This window comes from Acomys minous (assembly GCF_964271855.1).
Source record: "Acomys minous genome assembly, chromosome: 16".
Classification (NCBI taxonomy): domain Eukaryota; kingdom Metazoa; phylum Chordata; class Mammalia; order Rodentia; family Muridae; genus Acomys; species Acomys minous.
In genome coordinates, this window is record NC_140498.1 from 86,132,612 (window position 1) to 86,147,303 (window position 14,692).

General features: G+C 51.7%; 1 protein-coding gene across 6 annotated transcripts in view; it reads left to right on the forward strand.

Moving 5' to 3' along the window:
* The window catches only part of CAMKK2 (calcium/calmodulin dependent protein kinase kinase 2), a 45,304-nt gene that overhangs the window by 21,869 nt on the left and 8,743 nt on the right, over positions 1-14,692 (forward strand). For 4 of the 6 annotated variants that reach the window (XM_084762704.1, XM_084762703.1, XM_084762700.1 and 1 more), the window contains exons 6-14: positions 1,100-1,233; positions 3,846-3,882; positions 5,360-5,381; positions 5,530-5,618; positions 7,109-7,308; positions 8,051-8,104; positions 10,907-10,980; positions 11,089-11,176; positions 12,392-12,520. In XM_084762704.1, coding sequence (XP_084618830.1) covers positions 1,100-1,233; positions 3,846-3,882; positions 5,360-5,381; positions 5,530-5,618; positions 7,109-7,308; positions 8,051-8,104; positions 10,907-10,980; positions 11,089-11,176; positions 12,392-12,520 — 827 coding nt within the window. The remainder of the gene's footprint in view (positions 1-1,099; positions 1,234-3,845; positions 3,883-5,359; positions 5,382-5,529; positions 5,619-7,108; positions 7,309-8,050; positions 8,105-10,906; positions 10,981-11,088; positions 11,177-12,391; positions 12,521-14,692) is intronic. The other 2 variants (XM_084762705.1, XM_084762702.1) reach the window with 1 other exon arrangement.

Sequence of the window (14,692 nt, forward strand, 5' to 3'; positions counted from 1 at the left end):
TCCTGAACTCGATTTATAGACTAGACTGGTCTTGAACTCACAGCGATCCACCTGCCTCTGCCTCCCGAGTGCTGGGATTAAAGGTGTGCGCCATCACGCCCAGCTCACTTTTTTTTTTTTAAAGATTTATTTATTATGTATACAGTATGTATCAGATCACATTAGAGATGGTTGTGAGCCACCATGTGATTGCTGGGAATTGAACTCAGGACCTCTGGAAGAGCAGACAGTGCTCTTAACCGCTGAGCTATCTCTCCAGGCTCACTTTTGTTTTTGAGACAAGGTCTCACTGTGATGGGGGCTAGCCTCGGACTTGTGATCTTCCCGCTCTGTCTCCCTCCTTCCTCCTACAGGCCGAGGCGTCCTCGCATCCCCTTGCAACAGCTGCATCTGTTCCGCTGATCACACTCACGGCTTCCTCACATGACGTGTGTGATGTAGTGGCTTCGGCTGTTGGCCTTCACGTTCTTACAGTGTTTCTACTGAGTAGCACTCTGTCCTGGCATAGTTGCCTCGCTTTTCTCATTGACTCTTTTTGTTTGTTTGTTTCTCCTCCTTGGCTTTCTGCACACCGAGGAGAGGAACACACTGTTTATGTCTATTTTATCCAGTGGAAAAACTGAGCCCCAAAGAGGAGAAGTGATCGATTCACGTGATGGATTGCTTTTGGGTTTTGTTTTGTTTTCTGCGACAGCTCTCAGACTGACCTTGTCCTCACTGAGTAGTCAAGGGTGACAAGGAAACTCCTGATCTTCTTGCCTCTACCTCCCAAGTACTGAGGTTTTGGGGGTGTGTCACCACACCGTTTTATGCAATGCTGGGGATCTATCCTAGGACGTTGTGCATGCTAGGCATGTGCTCTGTGTGCTGAGGTATGCCCGGGTAACCGTCTCCCTGGGGTGCTGAAATTGCTGAGCCAGACTAGTTTCCTCAGTGAGCCTCCGTTGCTTTGGGTTGGGCATGTGACAGAAAAAGGGGGATTGACAGGTGAACCGGAGGGCCAGGGACTGCTGCCTCGCTTATTCCAGAAGCTCCCAGAAGTCCTTGGACCTTCAGTTGTCCCCTTAGCAGCCGCCCCAACTGTTTGTGTTCCCTGCAGGTCGCCCCCCTCCCCGAGGTGCTCGCCCAGCTCCGGGGGGCTGCATCCAGCCCAGGGGCCCCATCGAGCAGGTGTACCAGGAAATCGCCATCCTCAAGAAGCTGGACCACCCCAACGTGGTGAAGCTGGTGGAGGTGAGGAGAGAGGTTGGCGCTGGTGTTCTAGCCCTGGCTTTGTTAATAGCCGAATAGCTTCCTGCTAGGATCCCCAGCAAGTCAAGCCACAGCGGACAGCTGCCTTAGGGCTGAGGAACTTGCTGCCTCTCACACCCTCACTCTGTTGCTTCATGTCACCCCCACTTCCTCAAGGCTGCCTGTCACGCCCAGTCTTACAGATGCAAAAGTTGAGGCTGAGAGCTCCCAGGCTTCCCCGTTGCCTACTTCTTTCTCTTTGAAGCTTTTTCTACTATACGCACAGGTAACTGCAGCACAGAAATAGCTACACGTAAGTAAGTGGGGTCCTGTGAGGTAGCTCAGTGAGCTAAGGCACTTGATGACTGATAATGAGAGCCCAGTGGTCTGAGTTCGCCCCCAGAATTCAAATAAAGGCAGAAAAATGCCAGAGTTGTCCTCTGACTTCCATATATGCGCTGTGGTGGTTCAAGCACACACAAGATAGTAACAGTGAAACCGACCACAATTTAAACTAAGCAAACCACTAGTGCTTGGTGCAGAGGTGCACACCTTTAATCCTAGCCCTCAGAAGGCAGGGCCAGTCAGGTCTCTGTGAGTTTGAGGTCGGCCTAGTAGTTAGAATGACCTTCAGGCCAGCCAGGGCTACATAGCAAGACCTTGTCGCAAAAACAGACAAAAGAGTAAGAAAGCATGACGATGCCCCAGTAAACCTTCATTTGTAAACGCTGAGGAGCTGGATTCAGCCCGTTCTATATTTAGCCAACCTTTGCTTCAGCTTAGCGGTTCTCATGTTTTCTTGTCTCAAGATGACTTGATGTGTTTAGAAATTCTGGAAAACTTTGTGTTAGCTTTTAGTCATCATAACAAATACTTAGAAAAACAACCTAATAGGAAGAAAGATTGGTTTCAGCACAAGGCTGTTTTCAGATCGTGCTGAGCTGGTTCTGCTGTGTTGAGCCTGAGGCAAAGCAGAACCATCGTGGCCAAGAAGAGGGCGTGTGTGTGTGTGTGTGTGTGTGTGTGTGTGTGCACCTGGGGCATTGTATGTGTATGTCTGCGTGTGTGTGTGCATGTGTGTGTGTCTGTGGAGGGTGTGTGTGTATGGGTGTCTGGGAGATTGTGTATGTCTCTGTACGTGTGTCTGTGTGTATGTCTGAGCGTGTGTGTGGGTGCATGTGTGTGTCTGTGTGCGTGTGTCTCTGTGTGTGTGCGCTCTTGCCTCTGGATTCACTTTGTTCTACCACTACCCAGAACAGCACTCCTGCTGGAGTGGGGCCTCCCCATGTGAGCCTGACGGGACACCCTGCCTCTAGCCTCCACAGAGCTCAGGGTGCTGCTCTTCACATTGCTTATATTTATTCCTGTTTCCCATTAAAATACAAACCAGAGCAAGACATGGTGCTGCAGGCCTGTAAGCCCTGTGCTTGAGGTGGAGACAAGAGAGCCAGAAGTTCAAGGTCAGCCGCATTACAACAAACCAACCCCAATGTCAAAACCATAAATTGACAAAATTTAAAATTATTTATTAATTAGCTGAAAAACAGTAATGCTATTATACATGATTAAGAATAATGCCAGGCATGGTGGCGCACGCCTTTAATCCCAGCCCTCAGGAGGCAGAGGCAGGCGGATCTCTGTCCTGGAACTGGCTCTGTAGACCAGGCTGGCCTTGAACTCAGGGAGATCCGCCTGCCTCTGCCTCCCAGGTGCTAGGATTACAGGTGTGCGCCACCATACCTGGCTTGTAATGGATACGTTTTTATAGTTTGCTGCTGCTGCTGCTGCTGCTGCTGTAGCTCTTGGCCTTCTTCGCTTACATCGGCCCTACTAAAAGGCATTGTGCACACACACACGTGTGTGTGTGTGTGTGTGTCTGTCTGTCTGTCTGTCTGTCTTACCCATGTCTCTCCCTAAAAGAGAGAGAACAGCTGCAAACTGTTACCCTCTGTCCTTATTTCATGCTGTGTTCCCAATCTCAGCCCCTGACACTGAAGTTGGCCGTTTTAGCGGAAGTCCAGAGAACATGGTCTGCAGGTAGCACGGAGTGCTAGTGGGGTCTCTTTTCTTCCCAGTACCCTCTGCATCTGATCTATCCACCCCACTCAGCAAGACCGCACAATCGTTCTGTTTGTTTGTATATCAGTGTTTCTTGGGTACCTACTATGTGTCCAGCCAGTATTGGACGCACCAAGACAATCAAAGTGGACAAGCTTGGGACCTGCGCACTAGAGAGAGGCAGGAGCAGGCCTTGGGGCGTGTCCTGGTAGGGTCAGGAGGAGTGGGTCCACTTCTGGAGTTCATGTAGGGTTTAATTTTAACTCTGAAACCCGGGGCACATCTCCTAGGTGGTGGGCTGGCTCGGCATCCAGGTGTGGGCGTTTCTGGAGAGGGTTTACTCTTCCCCAGTGGTCTTCTCCTCAGCGTGGTCCAGACCGTGAGGGCAGGTGTACTTGGTTATCATGCTCTGGGAGTGTCTGTCTTCTGTCTTGACTAGGAAGATGTGTGGGAAGTGCACCCTCGTGTGGGCACACGCCATCACACACTCCCGCTTCCTCTTGCTTATATCTGTTCTCTCTCTCCTTGCTCCTGTCCCTGGGCGGCTGTGCCATCAGGTCCTGGATGACCCCAATGAGGACCATCTGTACATGGGTAAGATTCTCTCCTCCATCCACACCTCTGCCCAGGTGCTGTCTTTAGACAGCTGTAGCCCTGGGACCACCAAGGGCAGCTTCCTCTTTCCTGGTCCAGCAGGGTATGGGAGGGAGTTCTTACTGGCGCTTTTAGCATCTACATCTCCTGTGTGACCATTTGCAGCTGTTTATTGAGCACCTACTGTATACTCAAAGTTGTTCTAGGAACTGAGAGATAGCATGGTAAGAGAGACCTTACAGGTGCTATCCTAGACAGGAAAGATAGTGTTGATAATTAAATAGACGTGAGAAATGTAGGTATTCAGGGTGATGTCAGGGAAAGTGGAGAGACCAGTTCACCCAGGAGATGACCATTCAGCACTGGAATGCCAAGGATTTGGCCGCATTTCATCTGGGTGGAGGGCACCGAGCAGGTGGGAAGACCCCCCCCCCCAGGGCTTTATGAACTTTTTAAAAAGCTTGTGGTGGCCCACACTTTTAATCCCAGCACTTGGGAGGCAGAGCCAAGCAGATTTCTGTAAGTTCGAGGTCAGCCTTGTTTACAGAGAAATCCAGGACAGCCGAGGCTACACAGAGAAACCCCGCCTCGGTGGGGATAAAAGCTTGAAGAAAGGTTGGTGCTAGAAAGTAGGGGGGAAAGCCGTGGGTGGTGAGACGGGGGGGGGGGGGGCACTCAAGGGGTGGGTACCACTCACAGACAAAGGTGGTTGGTTCGAGCGCATTGTCCGAGACCTCATTTATAAATGGTGAGGACTTCGGGAGCAGCGGCACACACCTTTAATCCTAGCACTCCGGAGGCGGAGGCAGAAGGGTCTAGCTCTGTGAATTCCAGGCCAACCTGGTCTACATAGCAAGTAAACCAGGCCAGACAGAGGCTGCAGGGTGATACCTGCTTCAAAGAGGATGGGGGGAAGTTAGAAACTTGAGTCAATTTAAAGAAAAACATGAGCGCATACAGCTCAGTGGTAGTGTGCTTGCCTCCAGTGCGCAAGTCTGGGTTTAGTCCCTAAACTTGCGTGGGCGTGCTGGCGTGCGTGTATTCTTCATCCATTCCTGGGCCTCAAACCCAGGGCCTAATGAGTGCTTTGCAAGTACTGTATCACTGATCTATACCCCAGGCCCCCCCTAACAGGAGCCCACTAAGCTGGCCAGGCTAGTTTTGAATTTACTCTGTAGCCCAGGCTACCTTTGAATTTGTAATCCTTTTGCCTCAGCCTTTTAAATAATGGGGATTACAGGCCTGCACCACCAGGTACAGCTTTCCTTTGACTAGAAATAAAGTCCAGGTAGGGCCCTGGGGAGTATCAGGAGGTCCTTTGCCTCCTCAGTGGCACTTAGTGTCACTGAGCAGCTGTTGTTTGGTAGACTGTGTGTGTCTCCTCAGCCCTCCCTGGAGATGGGGTGGGGGAGGGGGAGGAGGGAGGTGGATTCAGTGTCCCCAGTGTGACAATTTTATGTCCTCCTCTTCCCCACAGTGTTTGAATTGGTCAACCAAGGGTGAGTATTTGTCTCCCAGGAGCATTGCCAGCCTTCTTCACCTGAAAGCTGAGGGGGTGGGGGGGTGGGCGCCAGGCTCTGAGGGAGGGAGTGGGCCAGGCCTAGCTGCATCTGGCTTACATTGTTTACACACATGTCGCCCTTTCAGGCCCGTGATGGAAGTGCCCACCCTCAAGCCTCTGTCTGAAGACCAGGCCCGATTCTATTTCCAGGATCTGATCAAGGGCATTGAGTACCGTAAGCCATGCCCGTGGGGGAGCTGCTCCTCGGGGGACTTAGCCAGTGGGTGGGGATGGAAAGTATCTCATTTCCCTGCTGGGTGACGGGGACACGCACAACCCAGGACTGTGTGGGCTGCAGCAGTCTCTCACGTGGCCCAGGGAATTGGCTGTGGCTGTCCCGCGGCAGGCGAAGCCCTTCGCCCTGCCACAGAGAAAAGGGAGGAACAGTGGTGCAGTGAGCTGTTGTAGACGTGGGCGCGTGTGTGCTCACGCATGTGGAGCCCTGTCGCTCCTTAGGAGCTTCTCTACCTTGTTTTAACATTTTAATCTATTTTTATGATGAGAACAACCCTTTTTATTAATATATGATGATGGAATACAGAGACAGGAAGACAGAGAGGACTTTTTTTTTTTTTTAAACAGGCTCCTTCGTTGGCCTGGAGCTCACCAAGCAGGCTAAGTAAGGCCTCCTGCTCCCCTCACCCCCACCCCACCCATCACCGGAGTTACAAGTGCACACACCACCATGCTTGGATTTTTTTTTTCTTTTCCTCCCAACGGGTGCTGGGGACCAAACTCAGATCCTTGTGTCTGTGAGCACCTCACTGACTGAGCCGTCCCCCCAGCCCACTAGCAAGCTTTAAAAATCCAGCCCTTTCTCTCCACCTGCATAAGCTTCCTGGGATGGGATCCTCTTAGCCTCCCGGTGTCCTCACCAGGGCCGCCCTCGGCCTGTAGCCGCCCGTGGCTTTGTCCTGCTCCTGTTGGCCATTGTGACTGTTACCCCTGCCTGTCACAGAGGATGGTTGTGACTTTTTGTCTTGATTTGTTGTTTCGAGACAGGGTTTCTCTGTGTAGCCTTGCCTGTCCTGGACTCACTCTGTAGACCAGGCTGGCCTCGAACTCAACAGAGGTCAGCCTGCCTCTGCCTCCCGAGTGCTGGGGTTAAAGGTGTGCGCCACCACCGCCCGGCTTGGTTTTAGCATTTAATTGGGATACGTGCATGACGTGTAACACAGAGGGAAGCCCTGACCTATTGCTCTTTTTACAGCACCAACTTCTTCATTGCCCCAGATTTGGTGCTTGGGCCTCGCAGTGCTTCTGCCCACTGAGAAGCCAAGTCCCCGGTTCCACGCTGCGGTCCATAGTTCAGATGGGCCTACTCTGCCTTCGGCTGGCTTGCTGGCCATGATGAGTGCCAGCCATTGGCAAGTGAAACTGTTTCACTGTCACACGTCTCAGTGTGCCTGGCTGGAAGCCAGACCCAATGAAAACTATTTATAGGCCGTGACAGGTGGTTAAAATTTTGCTATAGGCAGTTGGTGTTTTGAGATTGGTGTAAACATCCTTAAACACACTTTCCCTTTATCTTTCAGAGCATGTTTGGGGAGGGCACCTGGGGCTTGGGAGATGAGGCATCGGGGATATTGCTGGGCTGCACAGCCAAGCAGGAGTTCTCATGGGGTTTTCCTGCCGCTTCTGTCCCGTCGGTTCCTCTCCCTGTAGTGCACTACCAGAAGATCATCCACCGGGACATCAAACCTTCCAACCTCCTGGTGGGGGACGACGGCCACGTCAAGATAGCTGACTTTGGTGTAAGCAATGAGTTCAAGGGCAGCGACGCCTTGCTCTCTAACACCGTGGGCACCCCTGCCTTCATGGCGCCCGAGTCGCTCTCAGAGACCCGGAAGATCTTCTCTGGGAAGGTAAGTTTCGGGTCTGTGGAGTTCTGCATGGATCAGGGTCCTTTGGCTCTAAGTAGCAGAAAGTCTAATGTAGAAGGTGCACGCAGCAGGCTCACTGGGTCGCGGCCAGGTCCAGGAGCTCACACCAGGGTCTGTGTCTCCACGGCTTGGCCAGGCACGTCCAGGCTACTTCCCATCAGAGCCGGCCAACCTTCCGTAGCTAGACTTTGCTCACTGAACAGAAACAGCAAAGAAACTCCAACCATCCACTACCGCTGGGGGTCGGGGCAGTTAAGCTTTCATTGGCCGTGCCAGGGTGTTAAGTCCCATCCAGCGAGCTTAGGAGACAGAGTTTGCTCCACTCCAAGAGTGTGGCTTAAGAAAAGGTGGTTTAGGGCTGGAGAAATGGCTCAGTGGTTAAGGGCACTGCCTGCTCTTCCAGAGGTCCTGAGTTCAATCCCAGCAACCACATGGTGGCTTTACAACCATCTATAATGTTATCTGATGCCCTCTTCTGCCGATAATACAATAAATAAATCTTTAAAAAAAAAAAAAAAGATAAAAAAAAAAAAAGAAAAGGTGGTTTAGCCGGGCGTGGTGGCGCACGCCTTTAATCCCAGCACTCGGGAGGCAGAGGCGGGCGGATCGCTGTGAGTTCGAGGCCAGCCTGGTCTACAAAGTAAGTCTAGGACAGCCAGGGATACACAGAGAAACCCTGTCTCAAAAAAGAAGTGTGGTAAACACTGAACTCTTTTCCTTTCAGGCCTTGGATGTTTGGGCCATGGGTGTGACGCTGTACTGCTTTGTTTTTGGCCAGGTAAGAGGGTAGTGTGTCTCGTTCTCTGAGTGCTGTTGGGTGGCTGGTGACCTTACAGGGAGACAGTTCTTACTTGTAAATTAGATCTCCACAGCTGGATGAATAGATTAAAATATTCCTTTTTTTTTTTTTTTTTTTTTTTTGAGACTGGGTCTCTTTGTGTAGCCTTGTCTATCCTAGACTTGCTTTGTAGACCAGGCTGGCATTGAACTCACAGCGATCTGCCTGCCTCTGCCTCCCAAGTGCTGGGATTAAGGAGGTGTGCCACTTTGCCCGGCTAAAAAATATTTGTAGTATACATATCTTTGATGATATTTTCTTTTTCTTTCTTTCTTTTTTTTGTTTTTTGAGACAGAGTTTCTCTTGTAGTCCTGGCTGTCCTGGACTTGCTTTGTAGAGCTGGCTGGCCTCAAACTCATAGAGATCTGCCTGCCTCTGCCTCCCAGGTACTGGTCTCAAAGGTGTACACCACCATGACTGGCTGATATTTTCATCTGTATAGAAATGGTTCAAAGAGGCTATACAGAGAAACCCTGTCTCAAAAACTCAAAAAAAAAAAAAAAAAAAAAAAAAAAAAGAATCAACAGGGACTGTCCATTCCTGAGCCTAAGACAGACATCACTAATCGATCACTGCATTCTTTGCAGCTTTACTAAGAACTGGTTTGATGTTCTTTCATCCTAGCTGCTATTGCCAGGCATAGAAGGGGAGTGGGAATCGTAATTTATAGGGCATAGTTATTTAGGGAGTGTTGTTTGCTTGTTTGTTTGTTTTGTTTTGGGGCTTTTTTGTTGTTGGTTGTTTTTGTTTTTTGAGACAGGGTTTCTCTATGTAGCCCTGGCTGTCTTGGAATTCACTCTGTAGACCAAGCTGGCCTCAGACTCATACAAATCCACCTACCTTTGTCTCCTGAGTACTGAGACTAAAGGCATGCATCACCATGCCAGGCAAGACACCTCTTTTGTTGTTGTTGTTTTGGTTTTTTCAAGGCAGGGTTTCCCTGTGTAGCCTTGGCTGTCCTAGGCTCGCTTTGTAGACCAGGCTGGCCTTGAACTCACAGCGATCCGTCTGCCCCTGCCTCCTGAGTGCTGGGATTAAAGGTGTGCGCCACCACCATGCCTGGTAAGACGCCTATTTTAACTGGGAAGTTCAGTTTGATTCTGTGAGCAATAAAAGCATGGTTCGTTCCCATTTTGAGCTTGTGCTCCTATGGAAGAAAGCTCAAGGATCCTGTTTCAAAGCCTGGCATACTGGCACACACCTTGAATCCCAGCACTTGCGAAGCAGAGGCAGATAGATCTCTGAGTTCCAGGCCAGCCTGGTCTACACAGTTCCAGGACAGCCAGGGCTACACAGAGAAACTCCGTCTCGAAAGAAAGAAAAGAAGAAAGGAAGAATTAATTTTGTTCCGTGTAGTAGCAAGAAAGCTTTTCTCTTTTTGTAAATAACTATTTCCCTCAATATTTGTTTAGAAAATTTTCTTTGGGCTAGCAAGATAGCCTAGCAGTTAAGAGCACTTCTTGCAGAGGACCCAGGTTTGGGTCCCGGTATCTACAATGGACTGAAACTTGAGTTCCAGAGTATCTTACTCCCTCTACTGGTCTCCAAGGGGACTGCATGCAAATGGAGTGCACACATGTGCCGTGCAGTGCGCGAGCGCATCCACGCACATATATAAAGTGTATCTTTAGAATTATTTTACTTCAATATAAAGTTGAGCGAATTCCGTAGTAAAAACCCACAGCCCTGCCTCCTAGAATTTTACAATATCTGCATATCTATTTTCCATCATTACCACCACCACCTTCCTCTTTCTCTTCTTCTTCTTCAAGGGTTTGAGAACATTTTTCTCTTTTTAAATTTTGTTAAAATTTTATTTTATGTGCATTGGTGTGAAGGTGTCAGATCCCTTGGAACCGGAATTTCAGACAGTTGTGAGCTGCCCTGTGGTTGCTGGGAATTGAACCCTGGCCCTCTGGGAGAGCAGACAGTGCTCTTAGCCACTGAGCCATCTCTCCAGCCTCCCATTCGCACCTTCTTTCAGCTGGCAATCAATCAAACCTAGGGCCTTGTACAACCCAAGCACTGTTTTTACCATTGGGTTGCACCCTAGCCCGATACTTAAGTTTTGCAACCCCTGAGAGGATACACAGAACCAGTTTGAGTTTACATGATCTCAGGAGATCCGTACTGTGGCAAGGGCGTTCTGAGAACGAGCCCTGAGCTAGGGGATTTGAGGCTCCAGTGGAAAGGAGTTGTCAGTAAAATGTCAGGGTTAGGTACCCAGCTCGGGGATGGTATGGTTGGCAAAGAGTGAGAGAGGCCTGCTCTGCATGGGAGGCCACCTCTAGGTCAGCCGTGACTGGAGAGATCAAGCCATGCATTTGATGATGGGAAAATCATTGCAGGTAGAGGGCATAATGGATTGGCCCTTGTAATCACACACACATACGCACACACGCGCGCGCGCGCACACACACACACGTGTTACTCTCAGCTTCCTTACTACTTTTGGGCAAGGTGGGTGGGAAAGAGTATTGGCTTTCATGTCAGTAGAAAATGGAAGCTCAGCAACACAGCCGGTCAGTAGTGTGGCTGGTAAGGGCTTGAGGCCAGCTGTACATTCTTGACCCTCCACTGACTTGTGGAGTCAAAGGAATGGCCCCTGCTTTCCCCTCAGCCTGGGCCACTGCTGTTCATTTCTCTGCTGTGGTCTCTGAGGAATGACACAGCACGGATGGCCTCTGAAGGAAGGGTGCAGGTGGCAGCCGCTGACCACCACACTCCCCGGCCTCTCCACAGTGCCCTTTCATGGATGAGCGGATCATGTGTCTGCACAGTAAGATCAAGAGTCAGGCCCTGGAGTTCCCAGACCAGTGAGTAATGCCTGCCTGTCTGTCCACTGTCACCTCCTTCTGGTTCCTAAGTACGCAGGCTCCTCAGTTTTCTGTGAAAACCTACCCATGATGTGTCTCCGCCCTCAGGCCTGATATTGCCGAAGACTTGAAAGATCTGATCACCCGGATGTTGGACAAGAATCCAGAGTCCAGGATTGTGGTCCCTGAGATCAAGGTACTTGGCTGCTGATGGCTAAGAAGGCTGTTACTCAAGGCCTGTGTCCTATGCTTGGAGATGTTTGGCTCGGCCCCGTCCACAGCACCGCATCCTCCTGGCACTACCGCCTTCCCATGTCCTGCGGGCCTCTGGGCTGCTGGGGGCAGGGAGTGTTGATGGTTGCATCCACTGTAGTGTGGGAGTAAGGTCTGTCTGTGACCAATCTGCTGAGCTGCCTGTGCTTGCTCCCGTTAGCTTGAGCTGATGGTGTCTGTCCCTCTGAGAGTGATCTGGGCCCTCTGTGTGTTCCATGCTCCTGGCTGCTGAACTTCGAGTCCTTTCATTGGCCCCCTCACCCCCACCCCCTATCAGAGACGTGGGCGGGTCGCTTTGAGGAACTGCAGAGAGAGTGGGAGGAAGTTAGTGGGCAGTTCAGCCTCTTCCTGCTGACTTCTACCCTGGGGTAGAAAGTACTTCTGGAAGAGACCTTTCCCATCATCCCACCCACAAGACCAAATACACACACCCGACCCTGGGATATCGATCAGTGATGAACAGTTGGCCGGGTGCATACATCCCTGGCTCTATCTCTAGATAAACTGCACCGTATTAACCACTGCGCACGGTAGAGCATGCCAGTGATCACATGGTGGGGTACGGAGGCAGGACCAGATAGGAGTTAGAGGCCAGCCCGAGTGTGTGAGACCGTGTCTAAAATAGTCCAGTGCTTCCGAGGTGCCTGGCTCACTTGAGCTGCACAGGTGTCTTTAAGAGGGTCCAAAAGTCACAGATAAGGACTTGGACCCCAGAGAGGGGGGCCTGGGCCCTCTTCTGAGCGTGCCCTTCCATCTGGCCCCACAGCGACTCCTCGTTTCCTCTGCTGTGAACTGGGAAAATGGGCCTGTTCAGAGCAGAGCCTCTGTTGTCAAGGAGGGTTGGCGGGGGCCCGTGGGTGCTCCTGGGGCTGCTGGGCAAAGCTGATGCCAAATTCTGGTTGTTCTTATCGTGACCGAGGGCCAGATGGAGAACCGTCTCTGCACACGGCACAGCTCCGCCTCCATCTCTGCTTTTTCTCAGTTTCCTCCTTTCTCACGCACCCACCCTCTCTGCCTGGGATCACTAGTTTTCCTGCATGCCAGACCCTAGGCCCTGGCCTCTCCCTCCTGCATGCTGCCCTGGGTTCTGCTCACGCTGGCAGGGCCTTTCAGGAACCCCTCCTGTCATTCGTTGAAGCTGCACCCTTGGGTCACGAGGCACGGGGCCGAGCCATTGCCGTCGGAGGACGAGAACTGCACACTGGTCGAGGTGACGGAAGAGGAGGTGGAGAATTCAGTCAAACACATTCCCAGCCTGGCGACCGTGGTAAGGCGGGAAGGCCACTCACCAAGAACAGGGGCTGAGAGAGCCCTAGGCAGGCTAGCGAGCGCATGGCTGGACACAGGCCAGATGCCTGGGAAGCAAGCAGCTGCGGGGCCAGACTTAAGATCCTGTTGGGGGCTGTCCTGAGTCACAGCCACTCATTAGGCCAAGTGACCCTGGGCTCCCATATTTCTGTAGAGCTGGGCAGCCCCTTGGAGGCATCCATTGCTCTGCCTAGAATTCCCGCTTTCAGAGCAGAGCCAGGAGGATGAGGAAAACCAGGCCAGAGTCAGCAGTGCACCTGGCGTCCAAGATGGGCTTCACAGCTGGTGAGGTTTTCAATCTCCAGAACAGCTAACTTGGCATGCCTGTGCCCCACACTGCAGAATATTCTTCCTGATCTTGTGACCGAGTTTTTCTGGGGAGACACCAGGCTTCTTCTGTGGCCTTGACCCTGGGTCCTAGCTCTGGGAAAAGGAAGTGTGAAAGAGTAATCTTAAAGCCTCAACTTGGAGATTGTGGGAGCTACCCAGTTGCCAGCTCCCAGGAGGGTTTCTGGCTCCGGGAGGGGGAGGGAAGGCTCAGGGGTTCAGGCTCCAAGCACCCAGAGCCTTCTCAGAGGCCCTGGTTCTGTTTGCCCAGCCCCAGCAGACAAGCAAGCTCCTGGCTCTCTCTGCAAAGCTAGCACCAGGCTCGGGTCCCTTCTGGAATCTGAGAGTTGGCTCCCACTCCTTTGCTTGCCTGCTCTCTCTTGCTTACCCCACGCTGTTGCCTCCTTTAGGACTTGAGCTCCAGGGCTGGGCGCTCATCCACGCTTCCTCTTCTCCCCCCACCTGGGGCTCTGCATGCCTGCCACCCTTCCAGACTGAGCCACACCCACTCACCTTTCCTAGTGGACGCTTCACCCCCCCACACACACACCAATTCTGTGCCTATAGTGGGAGAGGAAGCTGGGTCCGATGGCCACTGTGTGGGGTTCTGTCCCCCTGAACATTCTTGGGGAAAGCCTGTGGCCTGGGGGGTCTGCAGTAGGTGTCCGCCACTGGGGAAATGCTTCTTGAACATTTGCAAGAGGTTCCTGAGGGACACAGACACCCATGAGCAAAGCCCACATGTTCTCTGCCTTCCTTGGGAGGTCACACCAAGGAGTACATGTCTGGTGCAATAGAGCAGCTGCAGGGGATGTCCCTGATGGAGGGACACTAGGCCCTACCACGGGTCAAAGGGACCTTACCTTAAGTGGATAAAGGGCCTGGAGAGAGGGCTTGGTGATCCAGAGCACTTGCTGTAGGGGACCCCAGCCTTGAGTCCAAAGACCCACAGCTCACAGCTGTCTGTAACTCCAATCCCAGGGGACTGGAAACCTCTTCTGGCCTTCGTGGGCACCAGGCATGCAAGTGGTGCACACACATACATGTAGGCAAAACGTAATATAAAAATTTGGGGAAAGGGTTTGGAGAAGTAGCTTAGGGGTTGGGAGCAGTTGGTTCCTTCTTCGAGAGGTCCCAGGTTCAATTCCCAGCACCCACATGGCAGCTCACAACTGTAATCCCAAGATCTGACACCTTCGCACAGATATAACATGCAGGCAAAAGCACAAGTGCACGTGAAATAAAAATAAATTGTAGAAATATTTTTTAAAAAAAGAAGCACAAGAGGCCGGGCGTGGTGATGCATGCCTTTAATCCCAGCACTCGGGAGGCAGAGGCAGGTGGATTGCTGTGCGTTCGAGGCCAGCCTGGTCTACAAAGTGAATCCAGGACAGCCAAGGCTACACAGAGAAACTCTGTCTCAAAAAAAAAAAAAAAAAAAAAAGAAGCAGATGAATGCAGGATGGCAGGGTGTAACCTGCTGAGAACAAGCAAAGCTGCAGACAGCTCAACAGGCGGGAACAGTGCAGGCAGTGTCAAACAAGAAACTTCCAGAAGCCCCACATTGCTGAAAGATGAGGAAAGTAGAGGTTCCAAGAGCACGGGAGGAGCCTGCAGGGTCGAGATCAGGGGAACGGGAGCAGGGAGGGGTGGCAGGTGCAGGCCGTTGTCCATGTGGGAAGGAATGAGGTCTAGCCCCCTCTGTGTACCTGCCACTCGGCAGACGCTGGGTGCCTGCCGTATGCCAGGCTTGAGATGACCAGTGTGAGCTACCACCAGTTCTTGAGGCTCCAACCTTGTGAGA